Consider the following 27,419-nt stretch of genomic DNA (forward strand, 5'->3'; position numbering starts at 1 on the left):
CCTCTCATCACAGGTGTCACCTTCTAATCTCTGCCTGCTCACAACGTGGCCACCTATCTCTCAGGACAACTCAGTCCTATCCGCAGGCTTATTGGGTATCCCCCAAGCAGGGCCTGCTTCTAGGTCACAGGCAACATTTACTTACATCCTTGGATGGTGAGTCCTGTTTGAATGACTATCACCACTAGTCTGTGATGGCTTCAGGGACCCTGCAGTTCACTCCCATTGTCTAGAAATGCAACCCTATTTCTGCAAGTATTGAATCTAAGGCTGTTCCTGAATGGCAACGCTTTTTAATGGATCATTAATCCAAAATCTGAAATCCTTTGTTTTCCGTTCCTGTTCTACCCACCCGCCTATTTTTCCGAACCATAGTGTGCTAAGCTTCCATTACATGAAAGTCAGGAGGCCACCGAATACCTTCAGATGCCATCAGACTGGCGATCCGGGCCATTTCAGGAAGGGCGGTTCCCGGGCTCCCGGGAGCTGCGGAGGCCAGGGCTGAGAGCGCCAGGATGACGTCACTGGAAGGTGGCCGACTCAGCGCGGGGCGTGATGTCACGCGGGCGGGCCGGTCCGCCGTGAGGTCACCTGCTGGGCGCGGCCAGGCCGAGTCCCCAGTGACGTCACGGGAGGGGCGGGGCCAGAGCGTGTCAGCGAAGCCGAATCAAAACAAGCCGGAGACCCGCCTTTTCCCTCCTGCCCCCGAGCGTCTCGCTCGTGCCCCGAACCCGCGGCGCCCGCGCGGCTGCGAGCCTTCGTGCCGCGCGCCGGCTCCTGGAAGCCGGGCAGGGCGCGGCGGAGGGATGGCGCGGCGCGGGCCGTGCGGTTAGACGGGTGCCGGAGGAGCCGCCGGCCCGCGCCCTCCATTCTCTCCGTGCCGGAGCCGTCAGCGCTCTGGGTCCCGAGCGGCCGCGCTGCGGGGAGCCTTCTTCGCTGGCACCGGGCACCTGGACGTTCCCGAGATGCCCAACCCCAAAAACAGTAAAGGCGGACGCAAAAACAAACGCGCCAACAGCAGCGGGGACGAGCAGGAAAATGGAGCCGGAGCCCTGGCAGCGGCGGGCGCGGCGGGCGCGGCGGCCGGGGGGGCCCTGGCGGCGGCGGGCTGCGGAGCGGCGGCGGCGGGCTCACCGGGCACCGGAGGCACGGCGGGCACCGGAGGCGCGGGGACTGGCGCCGCCAACGCCGCCGCCGCGGGAGCTGCAGCCGCGGGCGACTGTAAGAACGGTAAGACGGGGCGACGGGGCGGGCGCCAACTTCCTCCCCGACGGGGACGGCGCGGTGGCGGGGCCGCGGGTGGCGCGGGCGATGCGTGGACAATGCGAGAGTCAGGAAGTGCACACCCCGCCCCTCCGCCCCGCCGCGGCTGCCCCTGCCCGGACCCCACGCCTGACGGCGGCAACGGATCTGCGGCCCCGGCTCGCCGTCCGCGCCGCGCACCGGTCGCGCGCCCTGGCAGCCGGCGCCCCGGACTACGTGGGGCGCCCGGGTGCCCGTCTGCGGCAGCGCTACCCTCGGGCCCTGCTCGTGGTGCCCGCGCTGGCAAAGCCTAGTGTGTGCGCCGGGGCCGGAGGGAGAGCGGGAGGGGGAAGAGCTGCCCAAGTTGAGAAGAATGATCCGATTGAAAACTTAGGCACCAGTTCATTCTTCCCCGCGCTCCCCTCACCCCCGCCCGAGTGAAGAGCCTTAAATCTCAGCAAATCCGGGCTGGCTGTGTCGATGGCCACAGGTGAAGCGGCCACAGAGACATTTTTACTGTGTGTGTGTGTGTGTGTGTGTGTGTGTGTGTGTGTGTGGCGGGGGGGGGGCGGGGTGCTCTTTAATCCTGTTGCTCGCTTGAGGAAGGAAGAGAATCTGAACTTGACTTCCGTTCTCAGCCCGGAGTTAAAAAAAATACCCACTATGTATTTAATTCTGCTTCACGTGTTTAGAAGGAAGCCTGATACTCTTCGGTAGTGCCTGAGTGCACCTTTGGGGGGCCCATACAGAACAGTGAAGATGTGACAGGATTGCTGATGTCACTGCACAGACAAGGTTTTGCCGGAGGGTGCGAGCACTTCACTTACTTGGACAGTTCCTTTGAATGCCTGTGGTCAGCCAGATTTTCGGGGAAGGGAATATAGGTGGCTTGTAATGGAAGAAGATTAAGATCTTTATGTCTGGCTTTTAACTTGTAGCTTTCAGTTTTTGAATCCATTCCTTATGTACATCAGTCACTTTTTTTTAAAACGGGGCACCTGCACTTAGAAGAAACCCACAGTGACGTGTGGCGGGTTAGGAACAGAACAGTAGGCCTCATTGGCTGTGTCTCTGCAATATGGACATAGGAAGTTTCCCAAATTTAACCACATATGTGAATGTTTAGATACGACAGCATTTGGCCAGACTGTCTTCTCCATGTCCTGTTGTTTTCCTGGCTCTAAACTTCATTTTGGTTTTGATGTGACAGAGGGGGAGGAAGACAGACTCCTGGCTCAGCCATTTATAACTTTGTCATCTTGGGAAGGTCAGTCTTTCTGAACCTCAATTTCCTTGCCTATAAAATTAAAAAAAGAAGTATACTGATTATATTGTCCCCCTCAGAGGCTTATTGTGAGGCTCAAAGTGTCCTTTCTCCACCCCACCCCACCCCTAGTTCTTGTCGTTTTAAAGGCTTCTTACTTTGGTAAGAGCTTTAGTAAAGTTCCTCAAGAAAAGTAATTGATAAACAATGATCGCAGTCATTCATTCATTCAAAAAATACTAAGCCCTTGCAGTTACAAGTACCCTGTAAGTATTAAAGGAGATAGTGGTAATCAAAGGAGAGGGCCTCCTGGTCCTCATGGAGCTTGCATTCCTATTCTGGGGGTGGTTGTGGCTTGTCTTTTTGCTGTTTTTGTCTTTTTGGAAGCTTCAAATTAGCTATTTCCCTTTCTTCTTTGTCCAAAAGATTTAGACCACTTTGTGGTGGTGTGAGGAAATTTTGTTCTTAGGCTGGTGGTGTCTCCTCATTTGTAAACAATCTGCTTGTGATGTCCCTATTAACTCTCCTCTGAAATGGCAGAAGCAGGTATATTTAGCAGTTCTGTATATATCTATGCGAAGATACATATTTTTGATTTGGAACTTGTTTTATTAATTGATTAGGGGGGAAAAGGGAAGAAATGGGCTAAACATTGCCACAATCAGGGTTAGAGAAACTACAAACAACTTGTATTAGAACTGTAAGCAGAATTTTATGATGCCAGATTCTTGGGGCTGACATGGTGTGAGATCTCAGTGAATGATCCACTTTCATTTGAAGAACTCTTACTGAAGTTGATAATAACTGAACTTGGATGCTGAGACCTGCGTGCAAAATGGATAAATAAGGAAATTGCAGATGCTTTTCATTTTACCATTTAAAGTTGTGCATTACAAAGTAGGGGTGGGAGAAGTAGCATTGGTGAATTTTTTAAGGAAGGGGCAAAGGTATGTGCCAACTCTCAAAATCAACTGATAAGGCCCAATTATTTTGATTTTTTAAAATGATATTAATGGGACTATTTTTAAAAAGATATATTTTTATTGATCTCAGAGAGGAAGGAAGAGAGCAAGAATCATTCATTGATCGACAGCTCCCCCACTGGGGATGGAGCTGGCAACCTGTGCCTGTGCCCTGACAGGGAATTGGAGCATGACCTCCTGGTTCATAGGTTGATGCTCAACCACTGAGCAATACTAGCCGGGCTAATGGGACTATTATGGAATTTCTAAGTATCAATTTTTTTTACTTAACTGTGATTTATATTAGATTTTGTGATTATGAATATTACAAATCAAACAATTTTTCCAAGAATGTAGTAAATCTACAGTCTATTAAACTTTAGAAGGTTAAGTCTCACTGTTTGAGTCAGTTGTGATCTGTATTGCAAGCATACAAACTTAATGACTTCACTAGAAGTTAATAATATTTATTTGTAGTTGTTTAGAGTTTATGGAATGGTTTCATGTCTTCTTGGGCAGTGTGGCCACCAGGGCAGGGTAATATTAGTTACTCACTGTTTGTCAGTAGGTATAAATAACTACTTATCCTAGAAAAGCAGATTATTAGCTAGGGAAAGCTTAGGGAAGTTTGGTCTGGTTGTAGTTGAAGAAGTTGAACTGCTGCAATTTTCCATCTTGGGTAAGTTGAATATTAATAGTAAAGATTTTGTATCCCAATAAGAAATTTATTAATACATTTGTATATTTATTTATTTTAATCCTCACGGGATGATATGTTTTCATTGATTTCAGAAGGAGAAAAAGGGAGAGAGAGAGAACGTTGATATGAGAGAGAAACATCAGTTGCCTTCCATATGCACCCCAACTGGGGATAGAGCCTACAACCTGGGTATGTGCCCTAACAGGGAATTGAACCCTCAACCCTTTGGTGTACTGAGCAACATTTCAACCAACTGAGCCATATAGGCCAGGGCTATTAGTACATTTTTAGATACTGTTCATTTATGTTTATGAAGCTTTTTGCAGGGATTGTAGTAAAAGATGTGGAAGCACTATCCTTCTACATAGTAAACATCTGTCTGCACATACTTTGATTATAGATGGACAAGATTTGCCAATCATCATTTTTAGGATGTAGTAATCACACAGTTGATTATGACAGTGCAGTTTCATTCTGGAATTATAGTTCCATCAGCCGTGGGCAAACTACGGCCCGCGGGCCGGATCCGGCTGTTCTATCCGGTTCTCTTGCTCTCCCCTCCGCTCCTTTACTTTGAATTTATATTAGTTCACACAAACACTCCATCTATGCTTTTGTTCCGGCCCTCCGGTCCAGTTTAAGAACCCATTGTGGCCCTCGAGTCAAAAAGTTTGCCCACCCCTGCATTAGACCTCCATTTTTATTTATTTATTTATTTATTGCTTCAGGCCTAAAATTATATAAACCCTTGATCATAATATCCCATTTTCAGTGGGCCTGGATACCAAGTCCTTTTAGAAGTTTCTATTTTCTGAATGGCCATGGTTTACCACTCACTCCTGACTGCCACCATAACCCCTGGCCTGCTGAGTCTGCCTCCACTCATTTAACCACTTTTTCTAGGAAATGGAATTAGTTTATATAGTGATTGGCTTTGTATTGGGTAGACCTAGATTCACATCCCGGCTCCTCAAATTACTTACCACGTGGTCTAGAATAAGTCATTTGACTTCTGTGAGCCTCAGTTTCTGCATATTTAAACTGGGATTATAGTACCTATCCATACTTATACAGTAAGATACCTATCTGTATTTACCTATTATATACGTAATACATATTACATACTACATATAAGTATGTATGTCTATAAACAGTGTCTGAGTTATAAAATGAGCTTACTAAATGTTAGCTGTTTGTCTTACGTCCTGGAAATAGTCTCTGAGATGGAGATTGACATGCAGGAGGTTTCTTGTGGCTGCTCATGGCGGAGTGAGGGGAGCAGGGCAGGGGGAGGAGTTGAACTGTGATGCAGTGATAATGGAGCTCTGGAGCTGGATGGCCCTGCAGAGTTATCTAACCTGGCGGCATGGGGGCAGGGCCTTTAAACCTCCCCTCCCCTACTGACTGGTTATTTGGACCTGGGCAGCCCCAGGGAAGAGGGTCTGACCTGAAGAGGTCTCTTAGCTGGAGAGCCTCTGTGTAGAGGGACTGAATTGAGAGCCTTTGGTTCCAAGTGAAGGAGAGCCTCTCTTACTCCCCTAGCATTATGGGTTTCCTCACTTAGCGCCATTCACCTGAAACACAGGTGTGGGTGGTTCTCTCCACTAAATAGGCTTCAGGGGCCAGGTTGGGAGTTACCAACCATCATAACATTGTTCTGATGGGAATAAGTGTTCTGAATTCCATATATCTGTTTACAAGTAGATTTTTAGAGCACCACCTGTTCCCTACAGACAATATTTGTGTTTTTGGCCTACTTAGGCCTATATCTATTGAAAGGAAAATGAAGAGTGTTTGCTTTCTGTTTATTTTCTAATCAAGGAATATTTATCGAGGGTGTAAAGTATGTAGATCACCATTGTGGTCTTGGAAGACATTTTCTTGCCTTATCTGGAAATTACTTTTGTTGGATCTTAAAAATATCTGCTACTTTTAGATCTTGTCTTTGAAATCCACCTTTGTAATGGGCATTGGTAGAAAATATTGCCTAATTCATCAAAGATTCATCTTGTGCCCTTTGTTGATTACAGTAAGAACCATTCTGTGCTCTGTTAACTGTGTTTCATGCATAGTCCTTACTCTTTCTCTCTTTACTTGTTGCAGGATCTGAGCTTAAATTCTAGAAACTAAACCTTTGATGTTAGCTTTCCTTCAAGTCCAAGATTATATATTATCTGTAAAAAAACTGAAAACAGGAGATAAAACTGGGAACTCTCTGCAGCTTAATCCTCCTCTGAGCAATTTAAAGGACTTAAAGGTACCAAAAGGAAAATTTTAGGGGAATAAAACTGTCCTGATTGATTTTGATCAGCAACTTTTTAATATTTTTAAGGGATTGATTCAATTAAAGGTATTTTTGTCATTTCATTATTTTATCATAAAATGGGCATTATGGAAGAAAATTAAAAAAAAATAAAGAGGATAGGCAAAGTTCTTTTTTACTTTCTAGTCAAATACATAATCCCACCAGTTAGATCACTATTGTTAACGTTTTGATATATATTCTTGTAGCCTTAAAATTTTTGTTCTTACAGACAGTTTTTGAAAAAAGAGGATCATATATTTTACTAGAGGCCTGGTGCACGGGACTCATGCACTGGTGGGGGGCGTGGCCTGTGGGGACGCCCCCCACCAGTGCATGGTCAGCTGAGCGGTGCTCCCACTGTGGGAGCGCACTGACCACCAGGGGGCAGCTCCTGCATTGAGCGTCTGCCTCCTGCTGGTCAGTGTGTGTCATAGTGACTGGTCGACCGGTGGTTCTGGTCATTTTGCTGTTCGGTCACTGGGCTTTTATTATATATGATAATCTGCTTTTCACACATACAATATTTTGTGGGCATTTCAGCAGAGCCAGAAATTTACTGGTGTGTCACCACTTTTTTTTCTTGTTAATCCTCACCCAAGGATATTTTTTCATTGATTTTTAGAGCGAGTGGAAGGGAGGGGAAGAGACACAGAGAGAGAAACATCGATGTGAGAGAAGCACATTGATTGGTTGCCTCTCGCACTTACCCCGATGGAGCCTACAACCAAGGTACATAATGTGTCATCATATGTCTGCATTTGATCATTCTGCTATTGTTTGATCTTTAGGTTCTGCTATTGTTTGATCTCTGGGCATTATCCAATTACTTTCTTAGGATAAATTCTTACCTGTGGACTTGCTATGTCAAAGGATATGCATATTATTATGACTTTTAATACATGCTAACAGATTGCCCTATAGAAAGGTTGTACCAGTTTGACCCTGCTGTGGTCAGAGTGCCCTTTGCTTATGGCCTCGCTAATCCCTGGTTCTTACTGTTTTAAAGGCATGCTGGAGAATTGCTAGTACCCCAAAATGTCTCAGCAATAGGCGGGCCTCATTGGACCCACAGCCTGGAGCAGCTGCTGCCACACTTAGGGGGATTTTCCAAGCCTTTATTGATTTCTGCTGGGGACTTATGTGCTCTTTAGTGATTTGGTGGTTAACAGATTCAACAGAATATTTAATAATGCTGAATGATATTTTAGCTGGTGGTCTTAGTGAAGATAAAAGCATAGGCTCTGAAGTCCTTTTCGTACCATTATTCTAATCTTCAGAAGTAAGGCTGAGCATTTTTAAAGTTTTACTCAAAAAGCATGTGTCTTGAACTGACCTGGGTGTAAACCTTATTTATAAGTGCTACAACTTACTAGCAATGTTACTTTGAGGGAAGTTTCATTTTCAAATGCAGCCTTTTGGAGTGCTTTTGAAGATTAAGAAAAATATATGTGAAAAATGTTGGCACAGGGCCTGAAAAATATGGTTACTGTCAACAATAGCTTTATAAATTTTATGATTTTCTTCAACCTTATTTAATAACAAAAGCTGTTAAACTGTGATGCTCTTGAGAACCGACACTGAGACAATAAGGTGGTGGTGAAGGATCTGTGACTATTAGAGAAAAGGACTGTGTATACAGGTTTTTATTCAAGTACTGATTTAACTATAAATGATCTGTTCTTTCCTCACTATCTTTCTCTGATCATAGTTTACCTGGAAAAATCAGATTAGTTAGTTAAAAAAGAAAAGAAAAAGTAAAACGCAAAGTGTGAGAATTGTTACATTTTCATTTCTTCCTTCAGTCACTTATCCATCATGTATATGGTGAATGCCTGCTATTTGTCAGGCACGTGTTAGGCTCTGGGATTACAAGGACAAAAGAACTGGGCCTGGGGTTTTTGGCATTGTTGGGAGCCTTTATAGCAACAAGTGCAAGTAGGTAATTACATGGCATCGTTGGGAGCCTTTATAGCAACAAGTGCAAGTAGGTACTGCACAAGGGCAGCTATGAAATAAAGGCAGGATCTTCTGAGGTGGTAAAATACTGGATTAAATGTGGGGGATTGTGTTAAGTGTGAAGATGTGGAGAAGCGAAATGAGCATGTGGAGTTGAAAAGCAGCTGAAAGGAGTTAAGGAGCTCTGTGTGTTCTTTAGGGATCCGCCAGAGCTTAATAATGCCCTCTCTTCTCCAGCAACAGTTAGAATAATTCATTCACTAATTTACTTGTTCATTTGTTTTGCTTATTCATTGTTTTGTTCATCTATACACTCATCCACTTACTAAACATTTATTATGTGCTTACTATCTTTTATGACTGGAAGGATAATGTTGAATTGTACTTGTGAGTATCAGAATCTGCACCCCCCACAGGCTCTTGGTGAAGCTGGGATAGAGACATGTATGTAAACACCGGAGCCACAATAATGTGGTATGGGTGCCCAGTGGGAAAAATAATTTGTTTCCTGGCAGAGGGACAGTTGAGCTGAGTCTTGCAGGAAGAGAAGCAGTTAGCTCTGAAAACAGAGGAAGGATATTTCAATCAGAGGGAGATGGGAAAGAGCTTTGAGTTCTGGTTGCTGCCAGGAGTTTGTGGCTGGTTCAAGGTAGGACCCGAGGATGGAAATGGAGGGAGCCAGGCAGTCAAATCTGGATGTTCTGTAGCCAGTGCAGAACTACCCCTGAGGTATGTCAGCAGGGACAAGGTCAGTAGAATCCGCAAAAGGAAATAAATGTAAGATTGTTGGCAAGCTAGCCAAGGATCGGCAGTCCAGCCTGCCGTGGACCCTTGATTGTGGTTTTTCAGTAAAGCAGTAGGCAGGCTGCACATCTGCTGTTTTTGCACAGCAGGGTGATAGTGTCTCCCAAGGCTGCTGTGTGCAAAATGTGTCTTAATTGTGGGCACCAGCATCCCGGTGCTTCCGAGCCATAGGAGGTTAGCTAATTGAGGTTAACTTCAGAGAACCAAATGCCAAGGGAGGGGTTGGGGCCATAGGAGCACAGAAAGGCTTTTCTCTGGGGGCGAGTAGGGCTGTCCCTGTGGTTTATTTTTCATACTTTGGTACAAAGTGTATATCTCTGTGCCAGGTTGGACTAATTATCTTGGTTTGTCATTTTGCTTTTATCATCATCAAATCAGTTTTAAAACAATAAACTCTTATGAGGTGGGGGGATGTTGTTTTGTACAAAGTGACTGTATGTGTGTTTTAATTCTGTGTTTCAGAACGCTTCCAGTTTTCAGTAATTGGTGAAATAGCAACTTGCTTTATTTAATCAACATTATGTTTTAGCTTGATTGTACTTGAGAGGTTTTTATAAACTGACAAAAAGTGAGTAGCATTTGTATTACTTAATAATTATATGTTCTGATTTATCAGAAGTAGAAAGGGAAAACAAATTATTTCTGCCAAATTATACTTATGAGGATAATATTTGAAAAGAGTTGTAGAAATTAAAGTTAGAAACAAGAAAGATTAGGAGGAAGTTTAAAGTAAAGGGAGAAAAGAGGAAGACATAAAGAGGAAGTGTTAAATGTTAATCATGTAATTGTTTAGACTGTAATCAATAAGAAAGTTAGTATCGTTCTCATACATACTCATAATACAGTGTATTTCACAGATTTAAATTGTCAGAGAAGAAAAACTTTTTCTCTACCCTTTTATTTTTTTAATTTAATTTTATTATTTATTTTTTAAAATTTAATAAATCTTTATTTTTCAGATTATTACAATTGTTCCTCTTTTTTCCTCCCATAGCTCCCCTTCACCTGGTTCCCACCCCACCCTCTGCCCTTACCTCCCTCCCACTGTCCTCATCCATAGGTGTACGACCTTTGTCCAGTCTCTTCCCGCACCCCCCACACCCCTTTCCCCCCGAGAATTGTCAGTCCACTCCCTTTCTATGCCCCTTATTCTATTATATTCACCAGTTTATTCTGTCCATTAGATTTTTTTATTCACTTGATTTTTAGATTCACTTGTTGATAAGTATATATTTGTTGTTCATAATTTTTATCTTTACCTTTTTCTTCTTCTTCCTCTTAAAGAGTACCTTTGAGCATTTCATATAATACTGGTTTGGTGTTGATGAACTCCTTTAGCTTTTTCTTATCTGTGAAGCTCTTTATCTGACCTTCAACTCTGAATGATAGCTTTGCTGGGTAGAGTAATCTTTTTTTTTTTTAATATATTTATTGATATTTCACAGAGAGGAAGGGAGAGGGATAGAGAGCTAGAAACATCGATGAGAGAGAAACATCGATCAGCTGCCTCCTGCACACCCCCTACTGGGGATATGCCTGCAACCAAGGTACATGCCCTTGACCGGAATCGAACCCGGGATCCTTCAGTCCGCAGGCCGACGCTCTATCCACTGAGCCAAACCGGTTTCGGCTGGGTAGAGTAATCTTGGTTGTAGGTTCTTGCTATTCATCACTTTGAATATTTCTTGCCACTCCCGTCTGGCCTGCATAGTTTCTGTTGAGAAATCAGCTGACAATCGTATGGGTGTTCCCTTGTAGGTAATTAACTGTTTTTCTCTTGCTGCTTTTAATATTCTCTCTTTGTCTTTTGCTCTTGGCATTTTAATTATGATGTGTCTTGGTGTGGTTCTCTTTGGATTCCTTTTGTTTGGGGTTCTGTGCGCTTCCTGGACTTGTAGGTCTATTTCTTTCACCAGGTGGGGGAAGTTTTCAGACATTATTTCTTCAAATAGGTTTTCAGTATCTTGCTCTCTCTCTTCTTCTGGCACCCCCATAATTCTGATGTTGGTACGCTTGAGGTTGTCCCAGAGGCTCCTTACACTATCTTCAAATTTTTGGATTCTTTTTTCTTTTTGCTTTTCCAGTTGAGTGTTTTTTGCTTCTTTGTATTTCAACTCTTTGACTTGATTCTTGCGTTCCTCTAGTCTGCTGTTAGGTCTCTGTATAATATTTTTTATTTTTTATTTTTATTATTATTATTATTTTTTTTAATATATTTTATTGATATTTCACAGAGAGGAAGGGAGAGGGATAGAGAGTTAGAAACATCGATGAGAGAGAAACATCGATCGGCTGCCTCCTGCACACCTCCTGCTGGGGATGTGCCCGCAACCAAGTTACATGCCCTTGACCAGAATCGAACCCGGGACCCTTCAGTCCGCAGGCCGACGCTCTATCCACTGAGCCAAACCGGTTTCGGCTCTGTATAATATTTTTTATTTTAGTCAGTGTATGTTTAATTTCTAGTTGGTCCTTTTTCATATCCTCGAGGGTCTCGCTAAATTTATTGACCTTTTCTAGAAAATTCTTGAAAAACCTTATAACCTTGGTTTTGATCTCTATATCCAGTCGTTTGCTTTCCTCCATTTCTTTCATTTGTGACCTGTTTCTTTGTCTCCGCATGTTCACTGCTTCTCTGAGTTGGTAGAGTAGCTTTGTGTGCTAGGTGTCCTCTAGGGCCCAGTGGCTCAGCCTCCCCAGTTATCTGAGGTGGACACTCTTGGTGCACCCCTTTGTGGACTGTGTCTGCAGCCTTGTTGTAGTTAAGTCTTGATTGTTGTTGGTATCACTGAGAGGAATTGACCTCCAGGCCAATTGGCTGTGAGGATCAGCTGTGTCTGCGCTGGGAGAACTTCTGTGCTGGAGACAGCCTTATGAGACAAGACTTGCAAAATTGCAAAAGCCTCTGTGCTCAGCTTGGATGGGGCGGAGTCTCAGGGCGGAGCAGACAGCCTTGGCTTTTCTTCAGCCCTGCCCTATGAGGCCCCTGGGTCTCAATGTCCCTCGGTATTCGCTGCAAGCACCTCTGAGAGAAAGCCGCCCTCGAGTTTTGCCCGGTGCCACACAGTCCAGTTTCTCCCCAAATGAGTCTGGGTTCCCAGAGTCTCACCCGGAATGAGTTCAGCACAGTCGGGAGCTTCTGTCTCCCTCCCGCTTGAGAAAGCCAGCCGCGCACTCAGCAGTCAGTCCTCTCTGCGCACGCGTGCCTCTAGACCTCTGCCTTCTGCAGCTCCCCTGAGTCTCCGTGTGCTTTTCTCTTTTCCTGACAATCCAGATTCCCCTGAATGAGTCTGGGTTCCCAGAGTCTCATCCGGAACTGGAGTTCAGCACAGTCGGGAGCTTCTGTCTCCCTCCTACTTGAGAAAGCCAGCCGTGCACTCAGCAGTCAGTCCTCTCTGCGCACGCGTGCGCTTCTCCGGATCTCTGCCTTCCGCAGCTCCCCTGAGTCTCAGTGTGCTTTTCTCTTTCCTTCTAGTTGTAGAATTTCCACTCAGCCAGCCTTCCTGTGGTTCTGAATGGTGTCCATTTTGTCTTTTAGTTGTAGTTTTGAAATTGTTGTGCAAGGCACCAGTTTAGGTGTTTACCTATGTTGCCATCATGGTTTCTCCTTAATGTGATATCCTCTACCCTTTTAGGTTCAGTATTTGGAGGCCTGAAAATTAAACTGACAAAAGATAGATTGCAGAGAGAAAAGTCAGATTTAATCACAGAAAAAAATGTGACTCATAGGGGCTAGGGGTTAGAATTTGCGGCTTATATACCATCTCCATAGGAGGAGGGGAGGGGAGAAGGCCACTTAACAGGGGAAAACAAATGACCTCATAATAGAAGGAGACGGAGAGAAAGGACACCTTTAGGAAAACAAATAACTTTTTGGAAAGACAAATGGTTCTAAGAGAATAGCTGGGAGATATGACAGTTTTGTGACTATGTGCGTTTCAGTGTGGTGTGGAGACTTATCTCTGGTGATGAGAGTCTGTCTTCCCTGGTTGCTTCTAGGGAGGGGATTTATGACAATTGAGTTCTTTTGAGAGGCCTTTCTTTTGGGCAGATAGAAGATTTCAGGAACTCAAATGCCTTCAGCTCAAAATAGTTTTTAGGCCACAGTGGCATTCTCTGGACCCCATCAAAATATATTGCAACTCAAATCATGTTACCCCTATAATAGCAATTATAGATAGTCAGATAGCAAAAGATAGTATCATAGTTCAGGATTTCTATTTTTCATTTTGTTGGAAATTTATTAGGAATAGAGAGCCTTAAGGCATATGACTTTATAAAGCTGATAAAGAGAATGAATTTAGACAAAAGTTAGTAGGATATCAAATTGCTCATATGAGTCAGGGAGATATTTGCTAAATTTAAAATGTATATTTTGCCCTAAGGGTAAGCCCAAGTTTGTTGATGCTTACCTCATATCTCTTCAAGTTAAAGCACTCAGGAGAATCTTTTGACATTGATGCTGAAACTGAATCACCATCTGTTTTAGGTTTCTAAATCAGCACTCCTGAATGTAATGATTATTTCAGTATAATTTTTAGTAGAACTCTGTTATAACACAATTTCTTATTAAAGTGACATTCTCCTTATTATGCCTGACAAAACTCAATGACTGGGCAGAAATGGAAACAAATTGGGGAATGTACAGAAGCAAGTTCTGGCTATTTTTGATTGGCAGCAGGTGCAGTTTGTAATCTGAGACTGAGCCTGGGATGGTTGGTGACGGTTGTTAATGAACACATACAACGTGCCAGAAGCCATGGAGAGAGCCTGGCATTGAGAATAGGAAGTGTCCTCCAGTGGTAGAGGCAAGAACGTGCACGCCTAACATGAGGCACTCCAAGAATTCTTCCAGTTGGTTTCCAGCTCCTCAGATCTCTTCTTATCCGGCAGCACGTACACACTGCCGTAACGTTAGCCCTATAGTGATTTGTTCCGACTCTATCAGGCCTTCAGTTTTAGAGGTCCAGGTGAGGTTTTGCAGTACCGAAGCCAAAGAGGTTAGATTCCTGGGTGGTAGGTGTGTTGGCGCTTCAAAACCCATAGAATCAAAAGAAAGGAGAAGTGACCGTTCCCAGTGATAGGAACGATGCTGGTACTACCATTGTCCTTTATTGAGAGGTTACTAAGACCAGGTGTGACACCTAGCAGTCTGCAGTCTAAGTTTGAGGACGAGGACACTAAGCTCCCGAGACAGCCGCCTCTTCTGCAGTGAAGGCACATTGGATCAGGGAGATGTGGCCCGATGCCACAGTTGGATCCTCTTTGATGTTGGATTCATCTTGACTGACATGAACATGTGCATAAAATATGAAGTTTTTAAGTAGAGGACTTAAATTCAGTATAAAACAACCAAGGAAGCAATAGAGCCATTTAAAGTACTTTTAAAAGGTCTCATGCTTATCATTTTGACACTTGAACTGAAATTTAAATCTGTAAAACAAGAAAACACCTGAGCAAGGAAGCACTTTGCCCACACCTTGTATATTCATGATCTGATTCCTTCTCATGATAGGACTTCTGCTCTTGTAATGGGCACTTTCTGTTCTGAATGGGTCACATTTCACAGGTGAGAACTGATTATCTTCATTAGGCTAAAGTCCTCGAAGTGGGATCACTGATCACAAGGCCTGTGGTTTTTCAGGCTTTGGTGCACCTGGCCAACCCATTCTCCAGAAAGGGTTTAACCCAGCCGTGGGCAAACTACGGCCCGCAGGCCGGATCTGGCCCGTTCGGCTGTTCTATCCGGCCCGCGGAGCTGAAAGAGCAGAGGGTTCTCTTGCTCTCCCCTCCGCTCCTTTACTTTGAATTTATATTAGTTCACACAAACACTCCATCCATGCTTTTGTTCCGGCCCTCCGGTCCAGTTTAAGAACCCATTGTGGCCCTCAAGTCAAAAAGTTTGCCCACCCCTGGTTTAACCTCTTTATGCTAACACTGGCCCAACACGGAGTGCTCCTTTCTTCACATTCCTCAGCATGGATTTTAACCATTTTTGGATGGATGAAAAAATCCCCCTCCCATTGTTAATTTTATTTGTATCTGTTGGATTTTATGTATACTGCTCATTTGCATTTTTTTCTGTTTGTGTTTTTTGCCCATTTCACTAATGGGATATTTGGGTTCTTACTGATCTGCATCGGTCTTTGTATATTCAGGATTCTTTTTGAGGTACATTTTTCCCTATTTCATGGCTTGTCTTTTTGCTGTTTAAGGTGTTTTCATTCATTAGAAATGTTACAGTTTTGTATGATCACAGAACATCCATAGAGAGAGAACTTCAAGAGGAAGATAGGGGAGAGTGTAGCAAGTTGTCTGTGAAATTGCTTGTAGGAAAAGTGGTTGGGCATGGCATACCATTCGTGACTGCGTTCCCTTGGGCATCAGTGCACAGTAATGCTGTTACACTTGTGAGGATCTGTTTCCTTTTTGTATTTAATTTTAGAAGCACTTTCACAACTCCTGCCACCCTCTCTGACCTCTTGACCCTCAGCTTCCCTGACCACCACTGACCAATTGACAGCCGAGCTTCAGTTCTCAACACCTATCACTTTCTGTACATTTCTAAAATCCCTTGAAGTTTTTATTCCAGCCAGTTCCAAGGACTTTGAAACTTTTACATAAAGGCCCATTATTTCCTTATCACTTCTTCTCAACAACCAAGCTGCAAACGGAGGCCTCTTGTAGGCTAATTTGCCCGTGACCTCCTTTTGATAGCAAACTTAAATGCTGAGTCATAAGAAAGTTCTAGTTTTTCTCATTCTGGCATTTGGATTGAAATTACAGTTGTATGTTAATAAAATGAGAACATAGCACTCAATTGAAACAAGAGTATATTCCCACTCCATACATCATGTTGATTTGGTAGCCCTTGTGCTTTTTCAGATGTCTGAGATTTGGAGATTCTACAGAGTGAGATTTGAGGTTTGGTTATAGCTTGAGATCTGCCATTTTGCAAGGCCAAGGAACCTTTCTGAGTTTAAATGTTCTTATCTTTAGGAAGTGGGGGTAACATGACATTGTTTGTGACTAAATCTTTACAAACAAACTGTAGAGATGTTTGAAAAAGCAAATAGTCGTGTCAAGATTTGGGGTTTTTAGTGTTGTCTGGTTGGGTTTTTGATTTTTAGTTTGTCATGTGGTAGTGTGCTCGCTTCCCAATTTGTAATGAAAAGCACACTGATTAGTTGGAAGAACCCAGGCAGAGCTTTGCTTTCCCCGCTGGAGTTTGCAGCAAATGCTCTCCTAAAACCCTTATAATCAGCTTCCTTGGGGGAGCCTTTAGTTTCTCTTTAAGTTCAGATCTGGGAGTTCTTGCTGTGTGGATTTTCCCAGAGACTTCAGTGCTTGCCTGCTGGCCTCAGGGTAAGTCCAGCTCCTTGAATGAGTTGAGCTTTTCTGGAGTTTCTGAAAAAGACCTTTCTGTCCCCAGCGTAGGGAAGGACTGTGGCAGCTGAAGCCTTGGGGAGGGTTCTTTTACCAGTGTAAGTATAGCTGACTTGGGGATTTTTTTGTTGTGATCTGTGAATCATTCTGTACCCAGGTTTCGTTATAACAGCAGATTCCACTGTGATTTTAACCACTCGATTAACAGAGCCTTGCTTTTGGTCTATTGTACTACATGATTTTTGAGTAGGTGCCTGCCTGCATTTGTAATCATGACTCAACATAGTTCGTGTTTTGATTCACTTCAGGCCTTTCTGCCTCCTGCTCTTTACCTGCCACTAGGGCCTTATGGAGTGGGAGTTTAAGTATTATTGTAAAAGCATTGAAACGCTTACATATGACTTTAATTTGTTTCCTTACTTCCCTTTTAGATTTTGCATTTTAAATTAGGTTAAAGAAAAATGAAAACGAAACAAAGAAAGAAAACTAAAGAAAAACTAATTTATAGAGGCATACAACAGATTGGTGGTTACCAGAGGGGAAGCGGGTGGAGGGAGGGTGAAATGAGTAAAGGGGGTCAATTGTATGGTGACAGATGGAAACTAGACTTGGTAGCAGCATGATCTAGTTCAGATGTCAGTTTATACTGTTGCACACCTGAAACGTCATAATGTTATAAACCAATGGTTACCTCAAAAAAATAAATTAACAGAATTGTGAATATATCAAACTGTATTATGGAGTTATTCATGGTAATTTATATAGGCATGTGATACTTGGCATGTGTATATACGTAAATATATCAATGTGTTTATATTGAATCTTTGTTTTTCTTGGATTTGGTTGATTAAAAACAATTTGTAAGCTTCACCTTTAAGATATTCATATTTGAAAAATTTGAGTTTGGAATAGATCAGTTTTCCTCATAACTTATTTTTTTAACATTTTATGAGAGATATAATCTAAGGAATACTTGGAAGAAGTTTTAAAATAGATATATTTTAGAGAGAGAGGGAGGGAGAGGAATAGAGAGATAGAAACATCTATGAGAGAGAGACATAAATTAACTACCTCCTACATGCACATTACTGGGAATTAAGCCCAAAACCCAGGCATGTGTCCTGACTGGGAATCGAACTGGAGACGACCTGATTCATGGGTCAGTGTTCAACTGCTGAGCCATAGCAGGAAGAATTTTGGAAGAATTTTTAAAGAATTAATTTGAAATGTTTTTCTCTTGACATATATGGAAATACTATTTAGAATTCATTTGAAATATAATATGTACATTTGTATATATTTACATATGTTAATAGAATTTTATGTAATATGGCAAATTCTCTTATGGCCAAATTTCTAGATATTTTTGCTGTTTTATAAATGATATATTACTTTTTCCCTCTAGTTTAGAAATGAATAGTTTTGAGTCTTTTATAATGATCATACTGTAAAATTATATCTGTGTTCTGTAAGAGTTAGTAATTGGGAAAGGAATGAATATCTAGTTAAGACAATACTGGCACGTTGGCTATTGTTGCTCAGTGGTTAAGAGTGTTGACCTGCGCACGAAAGGTCAAAGGGGTTCAGGTTTGGATCCTGGTCAAGGGCAAGTACCTGGGTTGTAGGTTCCAGCCCGGTTGGGTGTATTTGGGAGGCAACCAATCACTGTGTCTCTCTCACCTGGATGTTTCTCTCTTTCCCTCCACCTTCCTTCCTTCCCTCCCTTCCATCTCTCTAAAAATCAATGGGAAAAACATCCTCTGGTGAGGATTAACAACAACAACAAAAAAACTAAAAAAACCCACGATATTGCTGGCTTAATAATATATCAATGGGATCTAAACTTTGCAGTAGGAAATGTTATGAGATGCTCTCTTGGAAACAAGTCATATCATAACGTGCTGTGTGAGTGTACTTAGATGATGCACTGCTAGGCCAGGACTTAAGACATGACAGATTTGTGAGTCTAGTTTTCATTTTTACTGAGGTATGTATAACACTTAGACACGCCTCTCCTTTGACAAGTCTTTCCCTGTTGCAACAGATTCTGTAACTTGCTTGGTTGCAGAAGCACTGGCCTGCAGTGTGGCCCCCAGGCAAAAGCTTTGTTTTTCTGCCTAATCCCAGCAGAGTGACTCCTAGGGTGGGAGGGATCGCTATATAGCATTTTCTCAGGTTTATTTTGAAGGGAGGGCTGGGGAGCAGAAAGAGTATATTTTTCAGGGAGTTCAGCAGTGCAGTAAAGGTACATGGAAAACAAAGATAGGGAAATGAATTGAGCACTTTGTGCTGGGGTTTTATTGGTTTAAGTACAGTAGTCTTAAAATCATCCTGGGAGTTGGTACATTGGCCCAGTTCGTTGACCAAACAAGGTCCAGGAAAGGCAGGCTGAATTTTTGTTTCTCAATGTCAGTGCTTTTCCTGCTGTACAATTTGATAGTCTCTGTACTGGTAGAATGCTTTTTCTTAATATTTTTTTTACAAGGAAATTGCTTTATTCTTACTGATTGACAAGTAGACCTTTGCTCATGACTTATTTTTCTTCAGTTTAGCAATTCTATTAGCTTGAGTAGATTTTCCTCATTGTCTATCTTTGTTTTTAAAGAATGTAAAGATTGAGGTCAGGAAATCTTTATATTGTAGTTGAGTTTAAGTTCTTGCTTCTTTAACTTGGTTTTCCTTATATCTAGTTTATAAGTAATTCTGAGGACTCATATGGCATTGAACATTTTGAATAAACTTACTAGTTGAATGACCTTGGGCAGACGACTAAAGGATCACCTGGAAGTGGCTTAGGAAGAGTTTGTAGAATCTGAACCAAGGGATTGCCTTATTTCTGCTTGTGGAACTTCGGTATTTTTAAGAAACATTCAGGAATAACTATAAACATTATCTTCATCCTGATTTTCAGCCTAAATTAGGTTTATTTTGAGTCCATGTCATTTTGGGTCCTGACATGGCCTCTGTTAGTTAAGGAAAATATGAATTCCTACTCTATAGTCAACAATGATACATTTATATATCGATATCGATATTGATATATCGTTGTCAGAGTATTGAGGCCAAAATGGGAATAAAAATTAGGTAAAATAGAAACATAGCTTTCTGCTTAGTTTGAATTTGAGGCTTGGTAGGGTTGTGAGTTTTAATTGAAAGTAAGGAAAGAGTGGGTGAGAATAAACTAAATATATTGAGCGAATGTTAAAAGCCCAAGTTTTTTAATGTGAAGCTTCCATCTTTATTTGGATAGGATGGTTTGTCTGAGTAAAAGTCTTGTGTTTAAATCCTACTCTAAGCATAAAAACATGTTTAACTGATTGTAATCGCCATGTACTCAACTTGCTACCCATTTTGGAGCAGTCTTACATTACAATAACATGAGGGAGGATAAACTAAATCAGAGGTTAAGATAGATATGCTTAAGTGAGCTTACTATAGTTCCTATGCTAATTGAAGCAAGTTGAAAAAATATTTTTGTTTTAACTTTCCTTTATATATCAGCTTTAGTGTCTTAAAAAATTTTAGTAGGAGAAGGTGTCTCAAAATATTTGACAATTTATTAAAAAGCCTCTTTAGCTTTCAGTTTAAAAATATTCACCAGTTAATTAAGAAGTGATTTTTAGGCACGTGGTAAATGGTGGTGTGGGGCACCAGTGGGATGCAGTTAGTTTTCTAACCAGTCTGTGTCCACTTCTTCTAACCCGCGTTGGATCAGAGGTTTTGCTTCTGGGCCTGGTGGGCGATCAGGTGGAAGGGAGGAGGAGGCCTGATTGTGGAGTTCCTTGGATGTATCCAAAGGATTTGGGACTTTAGTCTGGGGGTTTCTGAATGTGTGTATGAGATAATCATAGTGTAATTTTCAGAACGCCGATTTGAAGGTGGTGGTCAGACTTTTTGTTTTTTATCCCCTAAAAGAATTTGAAAACACAGAGTCCTTCTTGCACATTTGACGTCACATCAGTTTTTTTTAAAGGTTTACATAAATTTAGAAGGTATAGTTTCCACTTAATTGTAAATATTTCCATTTAAATGTATTAAAACAGAGTACAAATACATTAACTTGATAACCATTATCAGCTCTTTAAAAATAATAATGAGAAATTTTACATTTTTTTTCCTCATTTCTATTCAGTTTTTTCTCCCAGAATTTGATCCTAAGATGGAGTATTGTCCTGCTTGAAAGACTTTTATTGATCATCCTATCATGTTTTTTTTTTTTAAATGTATATAAACTTAAATTTATGTTGAGAAGCACTTCTGGAATGGCAGAATAAGGACTTCTAGAAGTCTGCTTCTCCATAAAGACAATGAGAACATTGGCAAAAACGATCAAAATAACTTTTTCAGCAATCTAGAAATAAACCAATAATTCCAGGAGTGTTCATTCAAGGGAAATGACTGACTTCGTAAAGAACAGTGAATTTTGTGTATGTTAACTTGCTGTATTCCCGCTCCTCCCCAGCTTCCAGTAGCTTTGAAACAAACAGTATAGTAGTCCTCGGAGGGGGAAGAATAGGTTAGGAGCTCCCCCAAAGCCCTAGACCTAGGGCTAGAACTGTCACTGTTTGACCTGCATGGAAGCTCCCAAGCCTCATTCAGAGGCTTTATTTGACCTGACTCAGGGATCACCCAGTGGTAAAAGTCCTATCCTTGGGTGTCTGTTGAAAACAATCAGCAGTAATTGTTTAATATGGCAACTGCCTGCAGCAGTGATACCAGGGGGGGCAAACAAGAGGTGGGCCAAAAACTTAAAAGAGTTATATTGTGAGTGAGAGATCCGTAGGGGCTTTGAAAAGCTCTGATATATTCCCGGTGCTTTGGAAGACCAGTGTGGGTACCCAGGAAAGACCTGAGGAGGCCCTCATTCTCTCTTCTGGCTGAGCTCTGTAGAAGTAGGAAAGTAATGGTTGAAACAGAGTTGTAAACTGTTGAAGCACTGAAGGTGTGCCCCAAAACACACAGAGCCCCTTGGCGAAGTCAGGGTGGGAGACTTACTGGGGTGGAGGCCTGGATGATCAGAGTACTTGATGCACCTAAAAGACATTTGGATTTACATTTCATGACAAAAAACCTTGTACTGGTTTAATAAGACACACTGCAGGCCAAACTTCCCCACTTGAATCTGATCTAGAGGAGTGTGTGGACATCATCTATGAAATCTTTCTTAAAACTTGTTTCCCTCAGTAGAGCTTTCGGAAAGTATTGAACAGCAATGAATTATAGCTTATATTCTGTGACAGGGACCTGATCTGCACATGACCCATGTTGCCAGCTAATCATGCAGCCATATGTTTTACCTGTTGGACAGACTAAGGAGGAGGTAAAGTCATTTGTCTTTTGAGCTGAGGCCATTGGGAATCAGAGGTAGGGGGAGGGGCCCACTCCACCATGGCCTTTGGTCTCCAGGTACTGTTTTGAGCCCACCAAGAGAGAGGAAGCAGGCCAGTGTTTTGGGGATGCTGTGCTGTAACTCAGGTGATAAGTAGGGATTACATATAAAAATATGATTTAGGAGTTTTTATTATAGCCAAGGCGAGGACGCTGACAAGGGTAATAAATCAAGTTCTGTCTTTTTTGGAGTCTTTAAAAGTGGGAGAGTTTAACAGTGGTCTGGACAGTTTCTCTGCAGTTACATATATGCACACATACATGCACACACTCATGCACATACACATATATTTAATCTGGAGTACTTTTTCCCATTTTAAGACTCTGAATTGTTTCTGAGAACTCTGGGTCCTATCCTTCCTTCAGGGTGAGTGCTGTATAGTTCTCTGTGATCCAGCACTCTCACTAAGCTGACTGAGTAGATAGTTCAGTGGTTGCCCATGGCTAAATAATACAGACTTTGCAGTATTAGTCTAGTTCAATTACTACATAAACAACAGTACCAATAGTATATCCAGTGAGTAGAAGGAACTGATTTCCAGAGTTGCCATCTTATGTTATTAAAGTGTCCAGTGTTCAACAAAAAGTATAAGATACTCAAGGAAATAGGAACATAGTATGGCTTATGATCTTCGCCACCATTTCCATCCCCTATGCTAAACTCTGCACTCTGCATTGGGCACATAACAGGTGTTCAAAAACATCGTTTGAATCGTCTCACATTGATTGCTGGCTGTAATTGGCTGATTTCAGATCCCATGTATTTATTTCTTCTGTAGTAAGTGTAGACAAATCCCGATTTGTTTTTTATTTTTTTAAATTCTCACCCAAGGACATGTTTTTATTAGTTTTAGAGAGAGAGAGCGGGAGAGAGAAATAGCAATGTGAGAGTGAAACATTGATTGATTGTCTCCTGTACAGGCCCCGACTGGGAATCGAACCCACAACCTGGGTATGTGCCCTGACTGGGTGGGAATCAAGGTGACCTTTCTGTGTACTGGACAATTCTCCAAACAACTGAGACACACCAGCCAGGGCTAAACCCTGGTGTCCTAATTATGTCTCCTAGAACAGGGTTCTGATTAAATGATAGCTTTTTTTTAAAGACATACATTTGCCCTAACAAGTTTGTTAGTATCCTGGAAAATTCAAAGGCTTTTTTTTTAAGGCAATAATCTATAATAATAGAAGCATAATGTGTGAATTAGACCGGACAGCCCAATGACCTTCTGGGTGAAGCCAGGGCTGCAAGGGCCGAGGGCAGCCCCGGGGAGTGGGCCTAAGCCAGCAGTCGGACATCCCCTGAGGGCTCCCCGACTGTGAGAGGGCACTGGCTGGGCTGAGGGGACCCCCCCACCCAAGTGCACGAATCTCGTGCACCCGGCCTCTAGTATACAATAAACCTGCTAAGAAAACTGACTTATTCAGAGACTGGGTCACTTTGAAATGTTTCTTGGGTGAAGTTTGTATTTATAGTTTAAGTTTTTAAAGTATTTTGAGAATGTAACTAGTATATTTTTTTGCAGGTGTCCAGATCTCTAGTGACCTGCAGTCAAGTACTACTCACATTATCCTATATATGACTTTTTTATTGTAACAATTCAGAGGATTTTGGTGTTTCTGACCTAGTAAATTGGTGTTAAGTCTATCAGCACATGCTGATTAAAAAAATCTGGCTCAACTCTATAATATTTGCAGATGACAAACTTTTATTATTTTCATGATCAGTTGTGATGATGGAAGAAATTCAGGGTTCTAAGGTACTGTATTGATGTTTCCTGATTCATTCCAGGAACAGAAAAGAGGAAACTGGGGATGCTGATGTCATCACATCTATGCATAGAGTATTATCAATATTTTCTGTTTCCAAATACTCATTTGTGTATATTCTTCTATATTTTTCATCATTCTGTTTACTCCAGTGTTTGAAAAAAGATGAAGCAAACCTGCTAGACTGGCAAGCTTCAGAATCCTGTGTCACTGCCAGGAGAAGATGCCCTGAATTTGCATTGATGCCAAGCAGGGAGGCAAGGGCTGACTAGTGTCTTAGAGAGTGTGGTCAGAATTCCAAATAGCACTGAGCTAGTCAACATTCAAAGAGCGACAGGAGAAAGGGCAACCCATAAAGTAAACAGTTGTTTACTGGCAATTGTAATCAAGGCAAAAAACGACGGGTTCACAAGGGATCATGAGATTAAAATTTAACTGTTAAAGAACCTGGTTACTGAAACCATAACTCGTTTTTGAGGACTAGTTTGGGTTTAAAATAAATTCAAGTCCTTGTCTTTTCTTTTCGTTTCATAGTTTTCTGTTTGCAAAAGGTATAAGAAGATAAGCAATTTTCCTATGAAAGAGCATTTTGGATTTTCTGTATTAAAGCAAATGAAAGTAAAATGCAAGGATTTTCTTTGTTCACCGTGGGAATAATATTGCATCTAGAGTAGTGTATGTGTACACATGTACATGTGTATAAAATTTCAGGGATAAGGCTATATCTAGTTATTCATAGACAATAACCTCATGTGCATAAATGAATATGTGTGCCTTATTTCAATTGACATCTGTAATAAACTTATTTTTTTTTACAGTTCTTATATATGAGTATACATATATAACTTTCCTAATTCTTATATTTAAGAATTATATTATTTTCTTGTAATTCTTATATATGACTACATTATAGGATTAATTTACCAATGAATATGACTTTTTTGTATTATTAACCATTTGTACGCTATAAGCATCTATAGATGCAAGCGGGCGGACCTTTTTAATTAAATTCAAAATATCGTGGCAATTAACTGGTTAAAACAAGTTACTATTATAATTACTAATGCCATTAATAAAGCCCAGATAAGGACAGTAGTTTGTTATTCTCACTATTAAGTTGTTACATTGACATTTCTTTTCAAAAAATAAAAAAACTTTACTTTTCAATTGCAATTTACATTGAATATTATTTTGTATTAGTCAGGTGTACAGCATAGCGGTTAGAGAATAACATAGTTTATACGTGTTCTTAATATTTCCAGTGCCCATCTGGCACCATACATAGTTATTAAAATATTATCAACTACATTCTCTGTGCTGTACTTTATATCCTTGTGCCTATTTTATAACTACCAGTTTGTGCTTAATCCCTTTATCTTTTTCACCCAGTCCCCCAGACCCCTTCTTCTCTGATACCCATCAGTCTGCTCTCTGTATGAGTCTGTTTTCTTTGTTCATTTATTTTGCTTTTTAGATTCCACATATAAGTGAAATAATATGGCATTTGTCTTTCTCTGTTTGACTTATTTCACTTAGCATAATACCCTCTAGGTCCATCCATGCTGATGCAAATGGTAAGATTTCATCTCCTTTTTATGGCTGAGTAACATTCCATTATATGTACCACAGCTTTTCACACCACTCATCTATTGATGGGTAGTTAGGTTGCTTCTATATCTTGGCTATTGTAAATCACACTGCAATGAACATAGGGGTGCATATATTCTTTTGAATTAATGTTTTGGGTTTCTTGAGATATATATTCAGAAGTGGAATTGCTAGGCCATAAGGGAGTTTCATTTTTCATAGTGGCTGCACCAATCTGCATTCCCACCAACAGAGCACGAGGGCTACCTTTTCTCCACATCCTCTCCAGCACTTGTTTGTTGACTTATTGATGACAGCCATTCTGACAGGTGGAAGGTGATATCTCATTGTGGTTTTCATTTATATTTCTAAGTTGTTACATTGACTTTTCCTAAGTAGCCATCCTAAGAAGATGGGATCCGTTGGACTCAGCAGTTGTCAATAGTGGTATGATCCAGCAGCAGGTTCAGATTATGTGGTCACATCTTTATCACTTGTCATTTCTCCATTCATTGCTTCTTCCTCTGCCTCTCCCCATAGATCTAGTCTCACGGGTAAATATGGGACTCTCCTTTTCATATTTTTTGGAAATGAACTCCTGGATTTGATAGGCGAGGGAGGAGGATAACTTAGAGCCAAGCAGAGGGGACCCCTTGGAAGAAGACAAAGTGGGGTAGATTTGGGAAGAATCCAAGCCTACTTCACTATGTCTTAGTATCACCAGTGAGGCTGGGAGCAGGTGGGGGTTGGAGGGACCTACATGGACCAGGTGGGGCAAGAAGTACTGGAGTGGGGGACTCAGTTGGCTGGCAGAGCACTGAGTGACAGGAGCCAGACTAAGATGTGTCCGAGAGAAGAACTGAGAGAGAAAGCAGGTGAGATGGAAATAGGTGGAGGCCCAGGAATGAAGGGCAGAGTGAAGCTGAGGGAGCTGAGCCACGGGGAGATGGTGAGAAGTGTGGGATGGGTGAGGTGAGCGCCTTCAGGACCAGGAGCTCTCATGTGCTCTCGTGCTTGTGCCACAGGTGCTTCTCTGAGGAGCCAGCACGGGGTGTGGCAGAGAGGGTAGCCATTCAGGAAAGGTGCTGTGTTTGTGGGGCTCCTGGCACCCGTGGGTCAGCATTGGCCTCCCCTTTCACTTCTCTCACCCTTCTCTACAGACTTTGGAAAGTGAAGAGGGAGAGGAGAACCTTGGTACATGTCAAGTACAGGTTAATAAATAGTAGGCAAAACTGATTTGAAAGTTATGGGAAGAGGTGGCAAATGGATTTTTGTTTTGATCATTTGTAACTTCTTCTAAAAATAAAGTGGCTTTCAAAAATACATGTAATGCTGTAAGCTAAATAATAAATGTGAGAATATTAGTAATAGGGGCAATATTATTAGGAAAACAAGTGGGTGTCCAGAGTCAATACAAGAGGTAGGTCACAAATGTGGCTTTCAGATTTCTAGCACACAGAGGGACAAGGCAAACAGAAGCAGTGGTATGTTCTGCATTGTCCATCTGATTAAAAAAGCAACACCCATCACTTAGCCATTTCTAAGACGTTGTAAAATACTGAGAGATGTCCCTTTCATAAATAAAACAAATTTACTGGGTTTGCTCACGTCACGAAAAGCAGAGTCTGTCCAGGGAATGGAACATTGTGGTCCTGGTAACCAGCTCTGTGGCACTTGGCTTCACTGAGGGACAGTTTTCCTAGCACAGGAGTCACATACCCTAGTACCTCTATGGTCCTGGCACATAAATAAATACATGAGTGGGGCTCGGGGGCGGGGGGAGGCCTGGATGATCAGAGTACTTGATGCACCTAAAAGGCATTTGGATTTACATTTCATGACAAAAAACCTTGTACTGGTTTAATAAGACACACTGCAGGCCAAACTTCCCCACTTGAATCTGATCTAGAGGAGTGTGTGGACATCATCTATGAAATCTTTCTTAAAACTTGTTTCCCTCAGTAGAGCTTTCGGAAAGTATTGAACAGCAATGAATTATGGCTTGTATTCTGTGACGGGGACCTGATCTGCACATGACCCATGTTGCCAGCTAAT

The 27,419-nt window shown here is 41.8% G+C and overlaps 1 protein-coding gene across 2 annotated transcripts in view; it reads left to right on the forward strand.

Moving 5' to 3' along the window:
* The first annotated feature begins 848 nt into the window (after nucleotides 1-848).
* Nucleotides 849-27,419, forward strand: part of HECA (hdc homolog, cell cycle regulator) — a 48,103-nt gene continuing 21,532 nt past the window's right edge. For both annotated transcript variants that reach the window (XM_080666746.1, XM_080666747.1), the window contains exon 1: nucleotides 849-1,230. In XM_080666746.1, coding sequence (XP_080522872.1) covers nucleotides 966-1,230 — 265 coding nt within the window. In that variant the 5' untranslated portion in view covers nucleotides 849-965. The remainder of the gene's footprint in view (nucleotides 1,231-27,419) is intronic.

This window comes from Plecotus auritus (genome assembly GCF_963455305.1).
Source record: "Plecotus auritus genome assembly, chromosome: 4".
NCBI lineage: Eukaryota > Metazoa > Chordata > Mammalia > Chiroptera > Vespertilionidae > Plecotus > Plecotus auritus.